The sequence below is a fragment of the Nycticebus coucang genome, chromosome 2 (assembly GCF_027406575.1).
Source record: "Nycticebus coucang isolate mNycCou1 chromosome 2, mNycCou1.pri, whole genome shotgun sequence".
In the NCBI taxonomy this organism is placed as follows: domain Eukaryota; kingdom Metazoa; phylum Chordata; class Mammalia; order Primates; family Lorisidae; genus Nycticebus; species Nycticebus coucang.
Window position 1 is genome coordinate 87,108,699 of NC_069781.1, and position 22,453 is coordinate 87,131,151.

General features: G+C 36.6%; 1 protein-coding gene across 1 annotated transcript; it reads right to left on the reverse strand.

Moving 5' to 3' along the window:
- Positions 1–10,738: 10,738 nt before the first annotated feature.
- LOC128563513 (26S proteasome regulatory subunit 7-like) lies at positions 10,739–12,143 on the reverse strand. Its single transcript, XM_053558862.1, has one exon. The coding sequence runs from the start codon at positions 12,141–12,143 to the stop codon at positions 11,091–11,093; it is 1,053 nt and encodes a 350-aa protein (XP_053414837.1). The 3' UTR covers positions 10,739–11,090.
- Positions 12,144–22,453: the final 10,310 nt, after the last annotated feature.

A 22,453-nucleotide genomic window follows, 5' to 3' on the forward strand; every position in this document is an offset into this window, starting at 1 on the left:
TGCTTGTTTTTGTGTACTGTCACAAGAATGTCAGAGCTTGAATTAGAACAATGAACATTAAATTTTTGTTAAACTTGGCATGAGTAGAGGTGAAATCAGGAGCATGTTAGTCCAAGTTTATGGGGATAAGCATGAAGAAAACAGTGGTGTACAGATGGATTAAACACTTTTCTAAGGGAAGGGAAAGTGTCACTAATGAAGAGAGGTCAGGGTGGTTAGTAACAAGCAGAACTGATGAAAACTTTGCAAAAATATGTCAAATTATGCATCAAAATTATCAGCTGACTATGGAAGTATAGCAGATAAAATAAACTTCAATGGAGAAACAGTAAGAAAAATCTTAACTCAAAATCGTGACTCATGGCTCTTACATCATGACAATGTACCAGCTCACACAGCACCATGAGGGACTTGTTAGATAGTAAGAAAATAACTGTAATGGAACACCCTCCCAACTCACCTGATCTGGCCCCTAGTGAATTTTTGCTTCACCCAAAGATGAAGGAAATATTGAAAGGAAGACATTTTGATGACATTTAGGACATCAAGAGCAACATGATGATGGCCCTGATGGCCATTCCAGAAAAAGAATTTCATAATTCCTTGTTAGGGTGGAGTAGGTTGTGGCACTGGCACATAGCTTCCCAAGGGGAGTTCTTTGAGGATGACCATAGTGATATTTAGCAATGAGGTATGCAGCACTTTACCTGGGATAAGTTCATGAACTAAATTGTCAGACTATGAGTCTCAATCAAGTGCTACTCTATATATTCTAATTCAAGGTTTGGATTATTCATGTTAACAATAATCTCAACCATGGGGGAAATGCAAACAAAACCATAATGGGATATCACTTTAGACCCACTAGGTTGGTTTTATTAAAAAAGGTAATAAGAAGTTTTGGTGAGGATGTAGAGGAATTAGAATCCTCATGCACTGCTGATGGAAATATAGAATGGTATATCCATAGTGGAAAGAACCTGGAAATTCCTCAAAGAGTTAAACAAGAGTTACCAAAGAAAAATGAAAAAAACTTGTACATAAATATTCATAGCAGCATTATTCATGATAGCTCAAAACTAAAAACAATCAACTGATAAGTGGGCAAAACACAATGTGGTCTAGCCATACAATGGAATATTATTCAGTAATAAAAAGAAACTACATGCTACAATATAGATAAGTCTGGAAAACAATATGCTAAGTGGAAGAACCCAGTAGCGAAAGACCCCATATTTTATCATTTCATTTATATAAAATGTCCCCGCAAATAAACTCATAGGGACAGGAAGTACATGAGTTGTTGCTCAAAGCCAAGGAGGTAAGAGGAAATGCAATGTGACCCCTAATGGATAGATGGATTTCTTTTGAGGATGATAAAATGTTCTAAAATTGTGTCGCTGCTGGGCTTGGCGCCTGTAGCTAAGTGGCTAGGTGATAGCTACATACATCAGAGCTGGACGGTTCAAATCCAGCCTGGGCCTGCCAAACAACAATGACAACTACAACCAAAAAATAGCCAGGTTTTGTGGCAGGTGCCTGTAGTCCCAGCTACTTGGGAAGCTGAAGCAAGAGAATCACTTAAGCCCAAGAGTTGGAGGTTGTTCTGAGCTGTGATGTCAAGGCACTCTACCCAGGGCAACAGCTTGAGACTCTTGTCTCCCCCCCCACAAAAAAATTTGTGTTGCTGGTTGTATAACTGTGAAAATACTAATGATCATTGAATTGGACACAAATGAAATGTATGATATGTAGATTATATCTCAATAAAGCTGTTATAAAAATAATAATCCCTAGATGACTCTAATACCAACAGTTCAACTACCACATGTAACGAATGCTACTCTAAACTTTTAAAGTTATATTCATTTAAAAGAACAAGCATTACTAATAATTTTCTTGGAATGTTCATCACTTACACCGTTTTCAAGAGAAGACACTATATACAACATGAATCAAGTGAAGAAAAACATGAAATAAGACAGACCTTTAACCACAGTCCAACATGACTTTTAACTCATGCAGCTTTCTTGGCAAATAAAAATAGTGACAGCAGCACTAGCATTGAAATGAACTCTCAAAAAGAGAACATGTGTGTCAGAAAGAGAAGGAACATTAACGGTTTCTCTTCAGAGGATCTTTAATTCCTCAGTGAAGTGGCTTTCTAACTTGTCCTCAAGATTCTCTGTCTAGGCCAGGATATCACAAATGTCACTCATTTTGCCTTCTCGTTGAGATTAGCTAAAGCCTCTTCTTTCAGCTGGAACAGGATGACAAGAAACAGGCTGTACCTTATAATTTCAGTGAAAGCAGCTTTTATTCTGATTGGGTGTCTGTTGATGCCTAGCATTTTGCCTTTTGTCTGCGGAGCTTGCAGACACAGTAATTATTTAATTACTCAAGCTCTGTTTGTCATATGCAGGGTTGGAGATATACTGAAGCCAAAACCGAACCTGTACAGAGGCAGGGAAGAGACTCTGCAACAAAGAGCTTTCCTCTTGAGGTCTGCATAATCTTTCTTTCTCTTAAAAAATGAGGAAGATAAAAAGAAAAAAAAAACTTGCCCCATTTTGACATCCTCTTCATTAACTACAGATCTGAACCCTTAAACAAATTATTATGTTAAAAAAATTTTTTTTTGCTTCTCTGCAATGTACAGAAACACTCAACTCTTTCTGTGTGTCTCTGTGTGTGGGTGTGTGTGTGTTTGTGAATGTACAGGCACACCTTGTTTCACTGTGCTTTGCTTTATTGCACGTCACAGATTGACGTGTTTTTAACAAATTGAAGGTTTGTGACAACCCCACATTGAGCAATACTATTGGTGCTCCTTTTCTAAGAGCGTGTGTTCACTTTGCATCTTCACATTCTGGTAAATCTCACAACATTCCAAACTTCATGATTATGTTATTATATCTGTTATGGTGATCTGTGATCAATGATCTATGATAACTGCTATTGTAATGTGGGGGGGGAGTGCCATGAGCCACACCCATATAAGACAGTGAGCTTAAATAAATGTTATCTGTCTTCCGAATGCTCCACTGACCAACTTTACCTCATACTTCTGCCTCTCCTTGGGCCCTTCTATTCCCTGAGACATGACAATATTGAAATAAGACCAAGTAATAACAGTAGCCTTTAAGTGTTCAAGTGGAAGTAAGAGTCACATGTCTCTCATTTTAAATCAAAAAGCTGGAAATGATTAAGGTTAGTAAGGAAAGTATGTTAAAAGCAGAAATGGGTGAAAAGCTAGGCCTCTTGTGCCAAACAGCCAAATTGTGAATTCAAAGGAAAAATGCTTGAAAATTCAAAGGAAATTATAAGTGGTACTCCAGTGAACACAATGAATGATAACAAAGTGAAACAGACTTATTGCTGATATGGAGAAAATTTTAGTGGTCTGGATAGAAGATCAAACAAGCCACAATATTCCTTTAAGCCAGAGCCTAATCCAGAGTAAAGCCCTAACTCTCTTCAATTCTACCAAGGCTGAGAGAGGTGAAGAAGCTGTAGAAGAAAAGTTTGAAGCTATCAGTGGTTGGTTCATGAAGTTTAAAGAAAGAAGCCACCTCCATAATATAAAAGTGCAGAGCAAAGCAGCAAGTGCTGATGTAGAAGCTATAGAAAGTTATCAAGAAGATCTAGCAAAGATCATTGGTAAAGGTGGCCACACTAAAAAACAGAAATTTCAGCGTAGATGAAATACCCTTCTATTAGAAGAAGCAGCCAACTAGGACTTTCCTAGCTAGGGAAGAGAACTCAGTGTCTGACTTCAAACTTGAGAGATAAGGCTAATGAAGCTGGTGACTTTAAGTTGAAGCCAATGCTCATTTACAATTCTGAAAATCCTGGCATCCTTAAGGTTTATGTTGAATTTACTCTGCCTATGCTCTGTAAATTGAGCAATAAAGCCTGGGTGACAGCACATCTGTATTTGGCATGGTTTACTGAATATTTTGAGCCCACTGTTGAGACCAACTGCTCAGAAAAAAAGATGCTTTTCAAAATATTCCTGCTCATTGACAATGCACCTGGTCACCAAGAGCTCTGATGGAGATAAAAAGGAGATTAATGTTGCTTTCATGCCTGCTCACATATCCATTCTGCCGCCCATGGATCAAGAGGGAATTTCAATTTTCCAGCCTTATTATTTAAGAAATAACATTTCCTATTTCATAGCTGCCATAGAGTCCTCTGATAAAGTTGTACAAAGTCCAGTGAAAACCTCTACATCATTCTAGATGCCATTGAGAGCATCTGTGGTTCATGGGAGGAGGTCAAAATTGCAACTTAACAGGAGTTTGAAAGAAGTTGGGTTTGAAAGAAGTTGATTCTACCCTTTATGGATGACTTTGAGGGGTTTAAGACTTCAATGGAGAAAGTCACTTCAGACATGGTGGAAATAGCAACAGTACTAAAAGCAGAAGTAGAGCCTGAAGATACCACTGAATTGCTGCAATATCAAAATAAAACTTGAAGCGATGAGGAGCTGCTTCTTATGGGTGAGCAAAGGACATGGTTTATTGAGATGAAATCTGCTCCTGGTGAAGATGCTGTGAATTGCATACCATGGAATACTACTCAGCCATGATGGAGGATGACTTAATGCCTTTTGCAATGATTTGGATGGAACTGGAGACCATTATCCTAAGTGAAGTATTTAAAGAATAGAAAAACAAATATCACATGCCTCCCTCTTAAATGGGAACTACCTAATGAGTACATGTGTGCACAGAGGGAAGTAAAACTCAGTGGAAATCAAGTAGGGGAAGAGAAGGGGAGGTTGGGCAAAACTTTACCTGAAAGGTACAATGAAGGGAATTTTACCATGGACAGAACATTATCAAAAAGCATCACGTATGATAGAGAATTTTTTTTTGTGAAAGGAAAGCACCCACAAATGTAGCAAATTTTATTGTTTTTCTAATTTTCAGAAATCGACACAGCCATCCTAACCTTGAGCGACTACCACCCTGATCAGTCAGCAACAATAAATAGTGAGGCAAGACCCTCTACTAGCAAAAACATTACAACTTGCTAAAAACTCAGATGATCATTAGCATTTTTTAGTAATACTGTATTTTTAAATTGATATATGTACTTTTTTTGACAGAATGCTATTGCACATTTAATACATTACATTATAGTTTAAGAGTAACTTTTATATGAACTGGGAAACCAAAAAAGATCATGTGACTTGCTTTATCGTGATATTCACATTATTACAGTGTCCTGAAACTGAATCCACAATATCTACACGGTGTGTCTGTAAAACTCATAAACTAAGAAAGAAATTATTTTTTGAGACTCCAGAAATTCTTTTTAAATATCCAAAGTCACCAATATCACTTGAAAAAACTATGAAATAGAATTGTTAGGTGGAGAGACAAGCAGGTTTTCATGATTGGGCTAGTTATACCAGGGGTTTGTGTTACTGACTTTCTAAGTTACATAAGACCTGTAGTGTATGCATTATCAAAATTGCATTTGAAATGAAAAGCAGGGGTGAAACCAAGTTTTGTTATACTACCACTAGGCCAGAAACAGAGCCCAGTACCTGGAAACAGCGGATGCTCAGTAATTGCTGGAGTCTGCAGTATGACTTTGAGCACTGTTTAGCATTTTGCTCTTTGCTTCCATCCATCCCAAATCACTGTCCTCCAGATACTTCAGCTATTGTCTTGTGTGGCCTTGTCTCTGGCATAAACCTTTCTGTGGTAAGATGTTTTATAATGAGACTTTACTGCATTTCATTGAGTGTTGTGTGCTATGAAATTCAAGGTAGAAAGATCATTTTTTAGGAATGGTTGGAATTTACCAATTTTTCAAACTGTCTCACCAGAATTTGGGGCATATCCATCCCCAAAGAGCTCAATTAGGTCAGTTCCATTTAGCTGTAGTGACATTATTTTGAGAAAAATTCTTGAGTCTTCCCTGGTTCTGCCACTAGAAGCTGACTCTAGAGCTCCTGGGAGAGCCTCCCAGGTGAAGGGAAAGAGGATAGTAGACCTGCAGAAAAGAGAGTCCTGTCCTTCAGCACAAAAGCCCCAGTAAGTACTCTGGCAATTAGTAGGTTCTGCTGATTCAGCTGCAGGCAATTCAAAGGACTGAGAGGAGCCACAGAGCCCAGGATTAGGGAACCCCAATTAATCCATTAGCTTTTGGTATATGTAAGCCTACAAGAAAGACTTTATTCTTAAAGACCTTTTATTCCTCATGAGGAGACTTCTATGAATAGGTTTTTTTCTAGCTGAGGCATGTGTAAGAGTCAGTGGAAAACCAGTTGCAGTCAGAGGCTAAGATAGGACCTGTAAGCTGCATCAGTGCCTTTCCCCGGCATCAGGTTATAAATGCGAACTTCATGAACCCTCATTAAATAGGAGAGTCCTGGGGAATGGTCGATTTTTTAGAAGAAGCTCTAAATCTCTAGCAACAGGAAAAAAAAGCATCATGCTTCCTTTGTGGGAGAATCAAGTGGATCGCTTTAGAGTGTTAAAAGTCCTTTTGCTTCTTTTTTATTCAGGAAAATACATTTTTGCCACTTAATTATGGAGAAATTCTATTTAAATGAGCAGGAGGAAATCAGAGAGTTTAATAGAAAAAGATAAGCTTTGGTTTTTCAAGCATATTAAAGTAAGCAAAAACAGCACCCAAGCACACTGTCACCCAGAGAAGACAGATTCCTAGAAGTAACAAATGGTCTTGTGTTGGCACAGATTTCCATATTGTGCTCTCTTTTTTCTTTTCACTCAGATGCCCTTGATTTCTAGTCCTTCACAGAAAGAATCTGTCTGAGCCTGACTGAGGTAGAAAGTCTTAGGAAGCAGAACTGGAAACTTTAGACACCAAACTGCCTGACCTCCCTGAACTTTAGTTTTCTCATCCGTGAATAAAGGATTCTATGGGATCTTCAGTTTCCCTTTCAATTCTAAGGCTAATGCTCATGATAAATACTATACTTATGAGCTTAGCTTGCCCAGTTCACTTTTAAGTAACTTCTATTTCATTTAGTCACTGGAGCACAGTGTAAAGAATATGGGCTTTGAGGCCAAAAAAGCTAGTTTGGAATCTCCATTTGGCTCCTCCTTGCTGTATGACCACTGACAAGTTCTTGAACCTTTCTGAGATTCAGATAGCCTGTCCTACAAAATATTGATACAGATTGAGTGGAATAAGCTATACACTTGCAACAGAGATGATGCCACTATCTATTTTTTAGTAAATAGAAGCAATTATTATTATTCACCAAACATTGGTTGGGTGCCTCAAGCTGGGCCCAGGGATTGTGACAATAAACACGGCCAGCTCCTTTCGAAAGAAGCTCATAGACTCTCAAGGGTGGAGAATAGAAGGGAGAGATAGATCAGAAACTACCTGCTGGGTACAATGTACACTACTTGAGTGACAGACACACTAAAATCCCTGATGTCACCACTGTACAATATATCCATGTAACAAAAAAAGTTATACCCCCTAAATCTACTGAAATTAATAAAAAAAACTTATAATCCATTGGGGAGATAAATACATTAACAATACACTATAGTGTAATTAATATTATAATGAGAGCACGTTCTCTACTGATTTTACTATTTTTCCCTCTTTTCTACACAACTTATATGTCATCCTTCATTGTATCAGAACATACAACTACTCATAATTGTTCTTTTTTCACCTATGTCTTTCCTATTCATGACCACATGTGCCAAAGGATTTATTTTGTTTTCCAAGTTGAGACCACTTTGATTTTCATGTCTTTAACTTTCATTACTCAGATCTCTGCTTCTTCATAATCTTTAGACTTATCACTAACTCATCACCAGGTTATTGGAGAGTCATCTGCCCAGACAATCCCAATTATTCTGAATAACACCTGCACCTTTGTGTGCTACAGCTAAGCAACGGCTTTTTTGGCCCCTCAATTGTATCAGGTTTCTATGACAACGTGGGTTTCCATTGATAGTTTTCACTTTTGTAGCTCTGAATCCCCAAGGTGTTTCTGCCCCTGCTTTCTCAATCACTGTTCCTCCACCCTTTAAGTTACTGTGTGTTGCTCTCTAATTTTCTCAGTATGGCTTTAAATGTGAAGTGTTTGGAATAAGCAGGTGTGGTTTTTTAAACATGAAATTAATTTTATCTAGTATGAGTCACTTAGGCTCTCGACAGTCTTGTGCCACAGTGTTCATTGAAATTATGACCCATCTTGTCAGTTAGGAAGGGTCTGTCACATATCCAGGAACAAACCTCTATTTTTAGCACTTTATGACCTTTCTATAAAAAATAGTACAGTAGAATCAAAAGCCCAGAATGTTTCTCAGTTCAGACACATTTTTTTCCTATTCCCTAAACTATATTATCAATTTTTAATTATTCCAGAGTCTGGGAAGTTGGAAATCATCTGGTTTTCCCAACATGTACCATATGAATTCTGATGCATGTTTTGCCTTTGTGGAGTTTTCATATATACTTTGTAGAATTTGTACCTCAACATATGGTACAAATTTTTTCAAAAAATCAACAGATCAACTGTATCGCTTTAGAGGGTGAGTTTAGGAAATCAACAACACCCACATGCACAAAGAAAAGAAATAGAAATGGGCCTTGAGACATACACACACTGTCAATAAAATACAGGAGATTCAACTGGATTCTTGCCAACAAAGGCAGAAAAAGATGCATTGAAGGCTACAGAGTAGAGGGGCTGAAGGACAAACCAAGACTGACTTCCAAAAACATTTATGTTACCATATTATCCACATAGTTGTGAATCTCATTTACTCTTTATCTCCAAATCCAGACTCTTTGGCTGGATATCTGAGGCTCACTCTTCATTGGTCTCATCATAAATTGTGAAGGTCATCATTCACTGCTGTCTCTGACCCTGTCAGTCTGACACAGGGCTTCTGTTTAGGTCTCACTCATCCCTGGTCTGATAACTTCTGCTAACATTTCTATAACACTGACTAACATTTACATATCAACTCTTCTATTCCTCATACCAACAACACTATCCCATTACTATTATCATCTTCATTTTACAGATTAAGAACTTAAAATTTAGGGAGATTAAGCAATTTGTTTAAAATGACAGCCACTACATGGCTTAGCCAGAATTTGGACTCAGATCTAGCCAACTCCATAATCTCACACCAGTGAGATTCACAAGTATGTGGATAAATGGTAACATGAAAATTTCCGGAGGTCAGGCTACAGCAGTGATTTTCAACTGATGTGCTGCAGAATACTATGTGCCCTGAGAGGATCTTAGAAGTGCCATGAATATTTTTAAAGATCATTAAATAAATTATTTTTTAAAGATGTCCAAAACACAGTAAGTATATTTTTGTTTTTACTCTTTTTTAAATCAACATAATGTAAGTGGGCTATGGAAGTTTAACCACAGGTTCAAGTGTGCCATGAGATCAAAAAGGTTGAAAACAATGGGCTGAAGAGATGAGTAATAGTAACCAATCTTTCTGAGCACTTTCTCTGTGTCAGGCACTGTTTTCAGTGCTATAAGTGCTATCTCATTTAATGATGCTTCAGCGGAAGAGCAGAGAATGGCTGAATGGTGACCACCAGGACCCCACTCTTTCTCTGCATCACATCAACAACTGAAAAGCCCTCACTGCATCCTGTACACTTTTGGGGGCTCTCCAACTTCTAGCCTTATCTTTTCTCAGAAGTCTTTCCTAACTAGTCCTAGAGTTCTCAGTCTTTCTCTAACCGTTAATTGTCTGAGACCATATCTAGCTTATGCTCTCTTGTCTTGGTTTTTGTTTTTGTGTCTGTTTTGTTGTTGTTGTTGTTTTATGTTGGTTTGCTTTTCACTGTACCCACCCCCTTTTTTTTTAACACTTGGAAAAGAGGGTCCTGCCAAACTTTGTGACTAAATATAAGGAGAGCAATGTTTAAAGGCGGGATCAAATGTTTTTCAACCTCTCGGGAATTCTGTCATAAAACCACCTGTCTTGGCCAAATATGCTGCACATGAACAGATTCCAAAATTATAGAGCAGTATGTGACCAAAAGAACTGGAGAAAAGGTCTATGGGGTTATGGCTTTATGTTCCTCTGACTATTACTAGGTAATTCCTGTTGGAAGTGAAAATATAGGTCCATTATGCAAAAGCATCAACTCCTGCGCAGATCTAAGTGGAAAATTGAACAGAGGCTCTAGAAATGGCTGTGGACAATGAGTTAAAAAGTGGATGACTCAGATATGAGCTTTGCTTCCTAATTGCATGAATCAAACCTCTCTAAAGTCTTACCCCTGTGTAAATGTCATTATATCTGAGATATGCCTCCAAAATCTAGCTTGTTAAAAGATTCTATATGGAGTTGGAACCTGCTGCATTGTGAGCATCAGAAAGCAAATTCAAACTTGTTGCTGGAAGTGAATTCGTGTGATTGAAAGCATTGAAGAGTTTTTAATGATGTGCAAAGCTGAAGGGCTAGCTTTTAGGTCTGCAACCCAAGCACAGCTTTCTAGCTTTTTTGTTTGTTGAATTTGGTTCCCCAATGTTCCAGGATAGCCTGAGAGTGTCTTACTGCAAACTACTATTAACAAGCTCTGTTTTTAGCCTCAAAGGACAGAAAGGATTCTCACTGGCCTTCCAAGTACCAGGCTGGGCATGGCAGTCAAGGGAGGAGGCTGAGAAAAAGCAGTAAAACACACAGGGTCATGCTTAGGTGCACCAGTACTAACTTGAGATGGCTAATTTATAATTTTTTTTAATTTTGAAGCCATTTTTTGTTTTGTCAATTGGTTATTAACAAGTCTATATAAGGTTAAGATTCCAATTAAAAGAAGTGTTTTCCTTTGAAGGTCCTCAGGGCTCAGTTGTATGTCATGTAGCTAGGAGTAGCACTGAATCTGGCATAAGACTTAATGACCTTATTTACAGCTTCTAAGAAATCCTTCTTAGTAGCAATTTTTCACCGGGCTCTGATTGCAAACATACCAGCTTCTGTGCAGACGCTCCTAATCTCAGCACCAGTGCTATTTGGACACAGCCGTGCTAACAATTCAAACCTGATATCTCTTTCAACACTCATTGAACGAGCATGAATCTTAAAGATGTGAGTCTAGCCCTCTAGATCAGGTAAGCTAAATTCAATCTTTCTGTCCAACCTCCCTGGCCTCATCAGTGCTGGATCCAAAGTGTCGGGTCTGTTAGTTGCCATTAACACTTTAATATTGCCTGGAGGATCAAACCCATCCAGCTGATTGATTAATTCCAACATTGTTCTCTGCACTTCATTGTCATCTCCAGCACCATCATCAAATCTAGCCCCTCCAATAGCATCAATTTCGTCAAAGAAGATAAGGCAGGCTTTTTTTGTTCTGGCCATTTCAAAGAGCTCACGAACCATTCGAGCCCCCTCACCAACATATTTCTGTACAAGTTCGGATCCAATAACATGAATGAAGCAAGCATCAGTCCTATTAGCAACTGCTCGAGCACCGAGTGTCTTGCCTGTGCCTGATGGACCAAAGAATAGCACACCCTTGGGAGGCTCAATACCAAGGTTAACAAATCTCTCTGGATGAAGTAGTGGGGTTTCAACTACTTCTTGCAATTTCTCAATTTGTTCCTTACAGCCAACAACATCACTGTATGTGACATCAGGCTTTTCTTCCACCTGCATCATGGTTACTGTTGGGTCGATCTTAGGTGGCAGTGGAATGTGAATTTGGTATTTATTTCTGTCCGCGCCAACTCTCATCCCTTCTTCAATGTCAGTAGGTGCTACCTGATCACTGAGGTCCACCACAAACTTGGCAAACTGCTTCATGTTGATAATGTATTTTGGATCCTCTGAATCAGCGTTGGTTATCTTTGTACACCTTGCAACCTGTAAAGGCTGTTCACTCTGGAGCATTTGCTTATCTGTGGCCAAATCCCAGAGTGCTGGTGGGGCCAGGCCAGTGTCAGACTCTTTAATGCCAGTGAGCTCATTGATTTTCTTGAGAAGTTGCTGAATATCATCCTCAACCTGCTTGATCTGCCTAGAGTAAGTGCTCTGACCATAAGTTTTCAGCAAGGCAATATCCCCCTCATCCAGAGCTCGGATGTGTTTGTCGTCCTTCTCATCCTCTTTGGTTTTCCACTGATCGGCACAGAGGTAATCCAGCATTTTGGGAGATGCAAGTGTCTCAGCTTCTTAGTGATTCTAATTTATAAATTTAAATAGACTCAGCTAGACAGAAAAATATTTGAATGGAACCACTTAAATAACCAAGAATTCATATGAGTTAAAGGGAAGTTGAATGTGGAGAATCCAAAGAGTATTGTTTTGCTTTCTGCTGATGTCACCTGTCTTTTGGTAGACAAAAGTGGATGCTGGTTAAACAGCATGTGTTCTAGTCCCTAAAAAGTTGGGTTTTATCTTTGTGTCATATATTTCTGTGAATGAGAATAAGAAAATCCATCTTGCTTTTGTAGCTACAAATCAGGAAAAAAGTTTGACTTACACCTCATGGAGAAAGACATTTATTTTATGTACATACCTGCAGCTTCTAGCCAGCTATGCTGGGTGCTTACCTAATCCTCTTGTCAAGATTCTTGTGCTCTGCTTTTAAATTTTCTTTCACTTCTGTAGGGTTAAATCAAATCTCTCAAGTTATTGGAATACATCTTTGTGTGTTTTATTCCTAAAGGATCCATAAATAGTGCATAACAGAAAATCAAAATGCAAATACTAGTTGTTTTATTTTTACTCATAGTTTTTCTTTGGGCTGGGCCTTTGCATTTGTTCAGTTTTCCCCCTCAAATTCTGAGCTAATCTATTAATCTTTTTGTGCATAAATAGATCTCCACTGGGAGATTTTGCTACAAACTTGAGAAGGACTAAATCTTTTAAAGTTTCAGGGCAGCTTCATGACTGTGAGTCCTAATGGCTATGTCAAACCCTGAGGAATTTTGCAGGTTGTATATTGGTTTTAGTGATGCTGATTTTAGCTGGTAAAATTGGAAATATTTTTGATCATTTTCATTCATTGGCTTCAAATGACACTGTGAAGCTTTCATTGCAACCTACTTATGATCGTGGAAGGACTGTGATATGCTACAATCACTATTGTCATGTTTTTATACATATTCTCCAATATTCATACTTTCATTCTTTATTCTTTATCAAAGAAACACAGCAGAAGTGAATATACTTTCATCAATATCCATTATTTCATTTAACCAGCTTTTCCAGCTTTTCTCCTGGGATTTTGGTTGTTCTTCACTTTAATTTTGAACACTACTGAACTGAAACGTAGGGTTTCCCAGGTGGAGAACCCATAACTTAGAGCCAGTTGTACACATCTCCTAGTCAGGAGACAACTTTGTGAGAGATGAATGGTCCAGCAGAAGCACAATTACCACTGAACAAAGGAAAAAGGGAAGTTAAGACTGGCTATAATGGTGGCATTAGATATATTTAACGAGACAAGCTGCCCTAGAGACATAGATCTTCCCTGGCACTTCTCTTTGGTGATTTATGATGTGGTTACATTGAGTGTCCTTGTAGCCTTATATGCAGCAGACATTATTTTGATTTTTTCTTTCTGTTCTTTTTTTTTCTTTTCAGATTTATTTCTACTCCACAGAGTATAATAAAAAAAGCCAGAGAGGTTTCTATTTAATGCATTGTACTCCATGTAAGCAGATCCCTTTTGTTTGAGAAAGAAGGGAGAAGGTAGACGGGCAAATTCTATCTGGTAGAACAGTGATGTACAAAACTAGCCCCAGATCATTCTCACCTTTACTGGAATATGATTCTTTACTCCCAAAATAATGCTATACCTTTTATGTCATAGACTTCTTCCCAACTACTAAAGTTAGAACATAGGCAGTTCCCATTTACAAGTGAGATAAGTTCTGTAGGTTTGTTTTTAAGTTGAATTTGTAGGTAACTTGGAACAGGTACCTTTACCTATTATTATCTGTAATAACTTATAAGTGCAAGTTGTAACTCAAGACTTACTATAGTAGTCTCTGCAAAAGCAGTTGTACGTAAATCAGATGTTTGTTACTTGGAGACTTTCTGTAAAACTCTACATTGACATAATTTTTTATTTCTTTATCTCTTCAGATGATCCAGATAATTTCAAATACAATAGAACCTCCATAGTTGACCACCTCCCTCTATTGACCATCTTCTTAAATTGACCTAATTTTCATAGACTAGACATTTACCACATGGACATATCAGTACAGTAGGCCTACTTCCCTATGGTGACCACCTCTGTATGTTGACTAGTTTTTCAACTCGTGGAAGATCTACAGTATATCATTGTCTCGTTTAAATTTCAACAGAACTAAAAGATAGATAAGATCACTAAACCCATTACAGAAACTTACACATCACATACTTAGTAACTCACAAAATCAGAATTCAACCTATAGGAGTCACAATTAAGCCTCAAAAGTCACATACTTTCCAGTACATGGGGTCAAAATCATGGTGAGTTTCTCTACATAATACATATCATAACTAAAAAATTTCCTCCAAGTCAATAACTCCTCTTAGGCACTCTTTCTTTAAAAATCCCAGCCTAAAGTCGATAATATTTTTGCAGTCTGTTTTTTAGGCTCATTGACTTTTAAACTGAAGGATCCTAGTCAAGCATCAGAACAAGAAAGGGCATTTTAGGACAAAAAGGAAGATGCAGTGTTTATTTATCTGATGTAGAAACATTTCATGTTCACTTATAAACCAGTATTTAAGCTAAAGGAAAAAATAGTTATTGTTTTGATGGCCTACAGTGATATTATGAAAGAAATCATCAAATCACATGACTCACAAAGAAAATGGCATCCTTGCACCAGATGGATGGTAGTAGCATATAATCAGGATTCTGAGATTAGATTTTTTTCCCATTTTGGGATGAAATTATGGGTCTGAGTCACATTTGTTTTGGTTTATTTCTTCACATTTAAGAGAGTCTAGTCAGCGGTTTAACATCTAAAGTTTATGAGTTTCTTTTTCATTGAGTAAAAGAGAACATTTTAATTTGTTTATTGACTCAGCACTAACGATGCCTATTTGTGTTATAGTTGATACTTTAGCTGGTTTTTCTCATGTCTCAGGCTAGACTCTCCTAGAAGCAGACCAGAGGCAAGCAAGTCATTTATGTGGGAGGTGATCTTAGAAAACACCAGTAGAGAAGTGAAAAAAAGAGACAGGGAAGGAAATAAAGCCAATAAAGGGTACTGTTTATGAAGCCCATTACTACAGTAAGCAATTGTAGCTGGTATTAGATTTTGAACTATTTTACCAGTTAACGGTGAAATAAATTCAGGGAAATTTAGATCAAGAATTTTTAAACATTATAGCAAGTTGAAATTGACATGATATACAAATGGATTTTTATTATATTTTACAAAAGTTTTGCTCAGAAACAAAAAAAAACAGTACCTTACAACTGGTGGGTTGAGAGAAGTTATAGAGCAGATGGCTCAGAGTTAACTTGCCCAGGGAGCAAGCCGCAGTGTTTGTCCACTCTGGAGGCCATTATATTTGAATGATGCTCCCAGGAAGCATTAATAAATCATCTCTTCCAGTCTGTTGTGCTTGTGGGCAGAATAGATAAAGAAATGCATATATTGACTTTTGGAATTTGAATAGGATGCCAACAACATCTGCTACATCTCCCCTGCCCCCCTGAAAGCAATTAATGTTATTCTAGAAGCAATCATACGTCTAGGGCAGAAAAACCAAATGGCATCAGCAAGGCTACTCATTGGACACCCTTTGAAAAGCACTATTATTTCCTCCTTGATCTTGACAGTTTTTACTACATTCTTAGACAGTCACACATTATTGATAATGGTTATGACATAAATCATCTTCCTTCCTTCTCTATCACACATTTACAATCTATTTCTAGGAAGTATTTAGGAATTTTAAAAGAAAAACTCAGGGGTTTCATCTCCCAGTCCTAAAAGAACAACACTCCTGCAGATGGACATTCATAAACTTGAACAATATTACTAAGAAAAAAATCTACCTGGAGGCTCTGAAAAATAGACAAAATCTATCAGACTTTGGAGAGGAGTAAAAACTTGGAAAAAGGTACTGGTGAATTATTTTCTGTTTTTACAGAATTAACCTGAGGGCGGGGTGTAGCTCTGACATGGAACAGGACAGCAAAATCACTGGGAGAAAAACCTTTCTTTCTAGCCTAAAGAACTAGAATATAGAGCCAGGGCATCCACATGTTGGAAGGCAAGGAATCAATCTCTGTAAAAAGGGCAACCAAAACAGGGAGCCCTAAGGATTATATACATCTCCAAGCATTCACAAGGAATTGGTTCCAGGACCCCTGCAGATAGCTACCAAAATTCACAGATGTTCAAATCCTTCACAGCCAATCTTCTGTGTCCCAGAAAGCCAGAACGCTGGGTACAGAGGACAGTCTGACAAGTGTCAGGCTGACCCATGAACTACTCTTGCTCAAGATGACTCAAAAGAGCTTGCAGCTTAAGTTAAATGAATTAAACTGAAATTTGAGCTGCTTCTCATTACAGATTAGGCTGAGTTTTTGAGTACAACCCACTCTCCTCACTAAAAATAATTCAAAGAAATGATCCAAAATGATTCAACAACAATACATCCCCTTCACCTTTGGAAATATTAACCATAAAAGATAATATCCAGATACAAACAGCAGGAAACCCAAAATGTTCAATTTAATAGAAGGGACTTTAAGAGAGATATTACAGTTACGTCCAATGGGACAAAGGTAAATTTCTCATAATATATACAAGACAAAAATTCTCAGAAGACAAATATGAAAAAGGACCAAATGGAAGTACTAGAACTGAAATCATTGAATATATGAAATTTTACCTAAAGAAAGAAATTAATAGGCAGAATGGAGATAACAGAGGAAAAAAATCAGTGAAATTAAGCATGGATTATTAGAAATTGGCCAAAAATTTTTAAATATTTCTAAAGATATAAATTTAAAAATTTTTAAGAAGTTCAACAATGCCTAGGTAGAGTACAAGTAATGAAAACCATGCCTAGCCACATCATAGTAAACTGATTTTTAAAACAAAGGTAAAAAGTAAATCTTGAAAACAAAGAAAAAAATGACTTACAAAGAGAGAACAACAATTTTAATGAACTCAGACCTTCATTAGAAAAATACGAAAGTCAGGAATTAGTAGAATGACATCTTTAAAGTGATAAAAAGAAACAAAACAAAACATGCCAATCTAGAACTCAATATCCAACAAAAATAATTTTTGATAATGAAAGTAAAATAAAGATACTTTCAAATTAAAAAAATCTAAATGATTTTCTTGACAACAGAACTTCATTCAATACAAGAAATGTTTTTTTTCTTTTTATTTATTTTTATTAAACCATAGCTGTGTACATTAGTCAAAAGAATTTCTTTAGGTAGAGGAAAACAAAATCAGGAGGAAACTGAGATCTTTGGAAAGGACTAAAGAACATCAGATGGTAAATATTTTGGTAAACATTATTTTTCTATTGAAATTTTTAAAAATATGTAAGACTACTTAAAATATTGAAACATTCTCATGGTTTTAAATGTATTTATATTAATATCAACATACATATGTTTTATATGTGTGTGTATATATTTAATCAACTAACCTATTGGTTTTAACAGAAGTAAATATAATTATATGATTTTAAGATTTTAATTTTTTTTTGTGAAGTAGTACAGTATTACCTTTATGTAAATTGTGAAAGCTAAGGATGCACCTGATCTGTGGAGCAACCACTTAAAACATGCATATAGTTACATAGTCAATAATAAGTTAAAATGGAACTCTAAAAACTATTTAGATAATTTAAACAAAAACAGGGTAAGGGGAACATAGACAAAAAAAATATAGAGGAAGAAAACAATAAAAAATAAAATAGTAAACCTCAATAAAACCATATCAGTTATTACATTAAATGTAAATGCATTGAATATTCCATGTAATTCTATGACAGAGATTATCAGCATGGGTTTAAAAATGAGGGCAAAGTCCAAAAATATATTGTATATAAAACACAAATATTAATAATATAAAGACACCACTATAGAAACAAAAAGTATAAGGAAATAGAAATACAATAGAAACAGTAAGTATAAGAATGCTTGAATGGCTACAATAATAACAGATTTAAAAAATTTCAACACAAAGGAGATGGCCAAATATAAATAGAACATTTCATAATGATTGTCTATTTTTCAATCAGACAAAGCAATCATATATATACATATATATATATGCATTTAGTAACAAAACTTTAAAATATATGAAACAATAAGTGACAATTCTGTTACCATGGTAGGAGACTTCAACACTACAAATGATATGAAACAAATGACTTAATTATAATAAAAATAAAACATATCAAAATGTATGGGATGCAGCTAACGCAATGCTTAAAGAGAAGTTTATCACTGTAAATGCTTATATTAGAAAATAAGAAATATCCATTATAATTACCTAAGCTACTACATAACGAAGTCAGAAAAAGATAAACTAGTAGAAGGAAGGTAATGATAAAGATAAGGACAGAAATCAACGATGTGGGACTTCCAGTTTCCAGTTCAATGTATAAGAGCTTTATCCATTCCATCCTAACAAGTAAAAAGCTGAAAAAACTGAAAAAAAGTCAACAATTCTTCTTAGATATGCAACAGAAGTGAAGTAACAGAACAAGCTGATCTTTGGTCAACCCCTGAATCAGAGAGACAGACAGGTGGACACAGAGAATCACAATTTAGCAAAGCAGAAACCTCTGTGGGAACCAGTTTTGAGGTAAGAAAGCCTGAATTGTAATTGACTAATTTCTGGAGGCTCGGCGTGGACATGTCTGAGATAGAAATACTCCATAAAGACCTGTCACGGGGTGGGGCACATTTTTGTAAGTTTTACTTCTTGGAGTAAACAGAGAAAAATCTTCTCATGTTTCCATGGGGAGAAAAGATAAAGAAGGATTTTGAAATATGCCAGAACATCCTGTTCTTAACAAAGTCTGCCTTCGGAAGAAAGTATTTAACCAGAGCCTAACCTGCTAGGCTTTTATCAGAACTTAATAATTTAGGAAGTCATATACCCAATTCCAGCCTCCCCACCCCCCAATCAGCCCTCTATAAGGGAGAAGGAAAGTACTCATCTCCAGATACCTTTAGCCATCCTCTCTCAACTAATAGGGGCTGGGGATTAAGAAGCACCTAGGAAATTCACAGTGCAGAGGGACAGGCTAACTAGAAAACTGGCACCTACTCGCAGGACTGTAGACCTTACTCCCCTCATCCCACACTTGCCACCACATTACTAACGTTCTATTTGAGCAGCTCCTTTTACCCAGGGCATACTATCTGGTTATCGAGAAAAAGAAAATTATGATGCAAACTAAAACACAGTTTGAAGAGATACAGTAAGCATTAGAATCAGACTCACACATGGCAGGAAGTTGGAATTATCGACTGAGATTTTTTTTAAAAGTAATTTTATTATGTGTACTTAAGTAATACACCATGATGTTATGGGATACATACAGAAAGCAAAAAGGTTAGTATAATGAAGTATAATTAACAGTGTATCTGTCAACTTACATAATTACCACTTTTTTTGGGTTTGTGGCAAAAGCAGCCAAAATCCACTCATTTAGTATAAATCTCATGTACAGTACAGTTTCATTACTGATAGTCCTCACGTTTGACATTAGATCTCTAGATGTTTTATTCTATATGTCTGCAGTATTATATTTCTGACCTATATCTCCCTATTTCCTCTTCTTCCTTAATCCTGGAAACCACTATTTTTCTAGTTGTGTATGTTTGAAATTTTTTTTATTACACATATAAGTGAAATTAGGCAATATTTTTCTCTCTGTGTCTGGCTTTCTTCACTTGGGATTGTGTCCTCTGGGCTCATTCATGTTGTAGTAAATAGCAAGACTGTATTCTTTTTTACTGCTGAATAATGGTCCATTGTATGTATGCACCACAGTTTATTTTTTTCCATTTGTTCATCAACAAACACTTTGGTTGTTTCCATATCTTGGTTATTCTGAATAATGCTTCATTAAATATAGAAGTGCAAATATCTTTATGAAGTAGTAATTTAATTTTCTTTAGGTATATACCCAGAAGAGGGAGTGTTAGGTCTTATGGTAGCTCTATTTTTAACTTCTTTAGAAACCTCCATATTGTTTTTCATAATGACTACATCAATCTCTATTCCCACCAACAGTATACAAATGATGCCTTTTCTCCAACACTCACCAACATTTGTTATCTTTTGACTTTTTGATAGCCATCCTTAGTAGTATGAGGTGGTATGCTGCAGTGGTTTTAATTTGCCTTTCCCTGGTTATTTATGATGGTAGGCACCTTTTATCATACCTATTGACTATTTTCATATCTTCTTTGGAAAAATATCTATTCAGGGTTTTTTTTTTGCCAATTTTTAAATTATTGCTTTTTCATTAATGAGTAGTATGAGTTCTTTATAAATTTTGACCATCAATCCTTTATCATATATAAGGTTTTCAAATAATAAATATTTTTTCCTAATCTGTAGCCTTCTATTTAATTTTTTTTTGTTGCTTGTTTTGCAGTTCAGAAACATTTTAATTTAATGTAGCTCTATTTATTTTTGTTTTTATGGCCTGAGTTTTGATGTGATATACATATAATCGTTAAATCCAATGCCAATGTCCAAGAACTTTTCTCCTATACTTTCTTCTAGTAGTATTATAGTTTTTGGTCTTATATTTACGTCTTTTATCCATGTTCAATTAATTTTGCATGTGGTAAAAGACAATTGCTTTGTTTCATCCTTTTGCTTGTGAAAATCCAGGTTTTCCAGCACCATTTATTTAAAAAACTATCTTTTCTCCATTTTGTCCTCTTAGTGACCTTGTCAGAAATTAGTTTACAATATATATTTAGAATTATTTCTGTACTCACTACTTTGTTCCAATGGTCCACATGTTCATCGTTGTGCCATTATCATATTATTTGATTAATATAACCTTATTATGCAATTTTATTTTATTTATTGTTAAATCATAGCTGTGTACATTAGTGCAATCAAGGGGTACAATGTACTGGTTTCATATACAATCTGAAATATTCTCCTCAAACTGTTCAATGTAGCCTTCAACGTAGCAGAATACATTTGTATTCTGCATTTAGTAAGTTTCACCTGTACCCATTCTAAGATGCACCGTAGGTGTGGCCACACCTATTACCCTCCCTCCACCATAACCTCCCCCCACTTCCCCTTCCTTGGCCCTTTCCCCTTATTCTTGTGCTATAGTTGGGTATAGTCTTCATGTGAAAGCTATAAATTACTTTCATAGTAGGGCTGAGTACATTGGATACTTTTTCTTCCATTCCTCAGATACTTTGCTAAGAAGAATATGTTCCAGCTCCATCCATGTAAACATGAAAGAGGTAAAGTCTCCATCTTTCTTTAAGGCTGCATAATATTCCATTGTATATATGTACCACAATTTGCTAGTCCATTCATGGGTCGATGGGCACTTGGACTTCTTCCATGACTTAGTAATTGTGAATTGGGCTGCAATAAACATTCTGGTACAGATGTCTTTGTTATATTGTGAATTTTGGTCTTCTGGGTATAAACCTAGTAAAGGAATTCTAGGATCGAATGGCAGGTCTATTTTTAGGTCTCTAAGTATTCTCCAAACATCCTTCCAGAAGGAACGTATTAGTGTGCATTCCCATCAACAGTGTAGAAATGTGGCCTTTCCTCCACATCCACGCCAACATCTCTGGTTTTGGGATTTTGTTATGTGGGCTACTCTTACTGGGGTTAGGTGATATCTCAAAGTAGTTTTGATTTGCATTTCTCTGATGATTAAGGATGATGAGCTTTTTCTCATGTGTTTGTAGATCGTGTGTCTGTCTTCTTTAGAGAAGTTTCTCTTCAAGTCCCTTGCCCACCCTGAGATAGAGTCACTTGTTCTTTTCTTGCTAATACGTTTGAGTTCTCTGTGGATTCTAGTTATTAGATCTTTATCAGAGGTATAACCTGCAAATATTTTCTCCCATTCTGAGGGCTGTCTTCTTGCTTAAATTACTATGTTCTTGGCTGTGCAGAAGCTTTTTAGTTTGATCAAGGGAAGCTTTTTCTTGATACTGCTTCAATTGCCTAGGGAGTCCTCCTTATAAAATATCCATTCACCCAGGATGATTCTTTCAAGAGTTTTCTCTGCAGTTTCTTTCTTTCTTTTTTTTTTGTAGAGACAGAGTCTCACTGTACCGCCCTTGGTAGAGTGCCCTGATGTCACAGGACTTACAGCCACCTCCGGCTCTTCGGCTTTTGCAATTCTCCTGCCTCAGCCTCCCAAGCAGCTGGGACTAGCCCACCACAACGCCCAGCTATTTTTTGGTTGCAGTTCAGCTGGGGCTGGGTTTGAACCCGCCACCCTCGGTATATGGG